Genomic DNA, 3496 nt, shown 5'->3' with positions numbered 1-3496 from the left:
TAATAGAACAAAACAGAATACCACAAGAATGGAGATCAAGCAAGTATCATAATACCTCTCTTCAAAAAAGAAGACAAATCGAACCCGGAGAATGGAGAAAACGATGGAACGACAACTTACTAGAGGCACATTGAAAAAACAAACAGTCGTGTCTATACAAAAAGAAGAACAAGAGGAAATAAACTAGAGAAAACCCAAAGAGAATGATTGGTCTGTAGTGCCATAAGATGGATAAATACATAACAAGATGACCTCAACTACTATGTGTCAGCATATAACAGAAATAATAATGTAACAAATAATGACTTTATTAAAATTTATTTACATTGTTTTTTTTTTAATTCAGCCTCTAGAGCTTCATTCTCTAGCTCTAGTTTTCTTTTTTTTTGTAGTAAAATATCAACTTCTACTCTTTTTTCTTCAAGTTGGAGATTGTACAGCTTCACTTGAAATTGCTTTTCTTGCCTTTTCATCTCCACTCTCTCACTTAGTTCCTGAATTTGGCAACTCAGAAACTGGGCCTTTAAGTCTTCTAGTTTCGGGACTGCTGGTGGGGTCATTTTATTTTTTTGCGTCTTTTGTTTGGTTGATGAACCTGGTTGTGAACCTAAAAAAAAATACAAATATTTAATTAACTTTCAAACCGTTATGACTGTCTGTAGACGGTGTCCATTTCTTTTTTCCAGTTAAATTCAGAATTGTGAATATCTACAGCTTGAATGATATTGTTTGTTTTTAACTGATCTTATAGGTGTACATTGATAAGCATTTGGACATTCCTTATCATCCCGTTTAGCAGTTACTTTTAGCCAACTGTCAAAATGGGCATATAAATTATTGTAATCTGATGAGAATTTTCATATAAGTGAAAAAGTTTATAACATCTACATTTTCCTGAAAAATTTACTGTAAGTACACCATAACATCTATTTTTTGAATGTATTATTGGTTTTTGAAAACTGCTTCTACATATGACTTGGATGATAGATAGTTAACTTATTTTTATATTAATATTTTATGTAATGTTTTACTTTCTTATGTTATGTTACGTTTTTGTTTTTATTTCAACAATAAAATGATCTCTTTAGTTCTTCTATTCAAATTACATCTCTTCTAATTTTCTACACCTAAACCGTTATAATTATCTAGAGACAAATTACCTTCTTTCACATCTGGAGGTCAAACCAGAATAAATATTTAAAAAAAATGAACATGAAATTAATTCTAACACAAACATTACCCTATTTATTAGAAATTATCAGATAATTTGAACCATATTAAAAAAAATAACTGTTAGAGGGGCTAGACTGTTAAGGATTGAAGCTTGAAACCATCATGATTGTAATTGTGATGTAAGAACTATACCACAATATTAGATGGTAGCATGGAGTATGTTAATAAAGTGTTAAAAAGGGGTTTATAAAGTGTAAATTATCCCAGACTCAACGTGTGAGTATAAACAACTTATCCATTAAAGAATACATTAAATTATGTAACTAATATTTGGTTAAATAAATAAATCAAAATACAGTCGAACCCACTTATTGGAATAGACTTCGTAACAATCAAAATTATTCCTATAAAATGGATATTCTAATAACCGATCATTAGTGGCCAGTAGAAATGTTTTGGGACCTCAAATTGCTATTCCTTAAACCTGGATATTCCTATAACCGCTATTCTATTAAGTGAGTTCAACTGTAAATCATTTTTTTACTATTTACAACTATTGATAGCCTGATGTCATACTATTGATAAATATATCGAGTATGGCCACTATCGATAGTTCTCTACCATTACAGTAGGACGCCAATAATCTGGATTAATTGGGACCGGATCCCATCCGGATTATCAAATTATTCGGATTATAGAAATTACCTTAAAAAAGGCGAGTATACACTTTTAAGTATAACAAATATTTTAAAATGTTATATTTTCTCTTATACAGTAAAGGGTCTAGAAGTGAAATTAATCAAAACATTTTTTATGTTCAAACACTGTATTGTAATTTATTTATGTGTACAGTGAAAACAGTGTTTTATTGTCTAGGATTATTGACGGTCCGGATTTTTGACATCCGCATTATCGACGTTCTACTGTACTATTTTTTATTGATTTTCATAACAGAGGCTACTCTCTATTTTTACAACCATTTTTTGGATGGCAAGGCAAATGTATAATATTATGCATATTTTTAGTTTAATCACTATTATTCAGAGGTGAAATCCTTATTTCATATGTATAAATTCGCCTCTTGTTTATGAATGTGGCAGTTACAAAATAGGAGTGGCTTAAACGGCCTGACATTGTAATATTTGCAGATCTATTATGTTTAGAATTTTACTTACCTTTACAAATCATGGTTAACTCCTTGCAGTTTAAAACATTGTCTGTTTTTGGAGTAATCACCAATGGGCATTGGGTGATTAACTCTTCACAATCTATGGTTTGATTTTCTGGATCTGAAAACAAGAAAATTTTAAGTAATATGAATTTTATTAAATACTGAAGATTTCATACCTATTATTACAGGAATGTTTTCCTCCAATTGACTTTCATCATCATATTGGTTCTCCAAACCAGCTACTGTTTTATTGTTTATGATTTCTAAAATGGTCTCGTCTGGTTCATTTTGAGGTTGGAATGGCCCTCCTCCCGTTCCCAACCTATTAATTTTTGTAGTAGCTGCTACCTGCCTTTCTATTTGTTTAATATTCGCCCAATATTTTTTGAGCTGTTCTTTTGTTCGAAAGGTATTTAAACCTTTCGAATTAAACTCGAAGTGAAGATGCTCCCAAGCAGCATCTTTGTCTCTGGCAGACACACCATTAGTTTTTTTATTTTCAATGGTGTCCCTGTATTTGGACACCAAAGAAATAAGCTCTTCCTTCTCTTGGGCGGAAAAGTTTACCCTTTTATTCATTTTTTCCATTTTTTTTCTACAACACTAACTTTAAACTAACACTATCAAAATATCTTTAAAAACTATTGTATTTTCACTAGCAACTAACGTAACACTAAACTAATAATAAACTAATTAAAGATTCTAAACTATAAACTATTATATAAAAATTAATTTTAAATTATTAGAAAGCAAAATAAAACTCGAACTTAAACCAAACAACAGAAGAATTAATAATATTATATTGATATTGAAATGACATTGACATTAGTGGCAGAAGACAGCATCAAAAATGACGCACTTTTCTTCTTTTTTGGTGTTTTTTCATTAAAAACCAATAAACACTAGTAAATAGGTTAAGAATTTTTGACAATTTTGCAAAGTTGGTATCTCTGATAACTTAAGTTTTTTCTTGGCTAAGTTAAGTAAAAACTTGTATGGTGGAACGCAAATTTTAACTAAGAAATTATTTTGACTAAGCAAAACTTACGTAAGATTTTACTTAGATCGTGTTGGTGGAACCGGGCGTAATGTCCTTATATCCCCAAGGAAATATAAGTATGTTAATTTCCGATATTTAGAACATTTAAATCT

The 3496-nt window shown here is 30.1% G+C and overlaps 1 protein-coding gene across 1 annotated transcript; it reads right to left on the bottom strand.

Annotated features, from left to right (window-relative positions):
- Window positions 1-317: 317 nt before the first annotated feature.
- Window positions 318-2923, bottom strand: LOC114326549 (myb/SANT-like DNA-binding domain-containing protein 4). Its single transcript, XM_050657080.1, has 3 exons — window positions 2521-2923; window positions 2349-2462; window positions 318-607 (listed from the first exon to the last, which is right to left on the bottom strand). The coding sequence occupies exons 1-3, from the start codon at window positions 2921-2923 to the stop codon at window positions 318-320; spliced, it is 807 nt and encodes a 268-aa protein (XP_050513037.1).
- Between the last annotated feature and the right edge of the window lie 573 nt (window positions 2924-3496).

This window comes from Diabrotica virgifera, chromosome 7 (assembly GCF_917563875.1).
Source record: "Diabrotica virgifera virgifera chromosome 7, PGI_DIABVI_V3a".
NCBI classification, from domain to species: domain Eukaryota; kingdom Metazoa; phylum Arthropoda; class Insecta; order Coleoptera; family Chrysomelidae; genus Diabrotica; species Diabrotica virgifera.
Note: the sequence above shows the minus strand (reverse complement) of the source record. Positions and strands in the feature narration are given on the sequence as shown.

What these genes read in the sequence shown, in the direction of transcription:
- LOC114326549 (XM_050657080.1), bottom strand. Translation starts at nt 2,923, where the DNA reads ATGAATAAAAGGGTAAACTTTTCCGCCCAAGAGAAGGAAGAGCTTATT. An exon ending in AAACATTCCTGTAATAATAG is followed by an intron (nt 2,463 to 2,520) that starts GTATGAAATCTT and finishes TCTTGTTTTCAG; the next exon opens with ATCCAGAAAATCAAACCATA. An exon ending in GTTAACCATGATTTGTAAAG is followed by an intron (nt 608 to 2,348) that starts GTAAGTAAAATT and finishes ATTTTTTTTTAG; the next exon opens with GTTCACAACCAGGTTCATCA.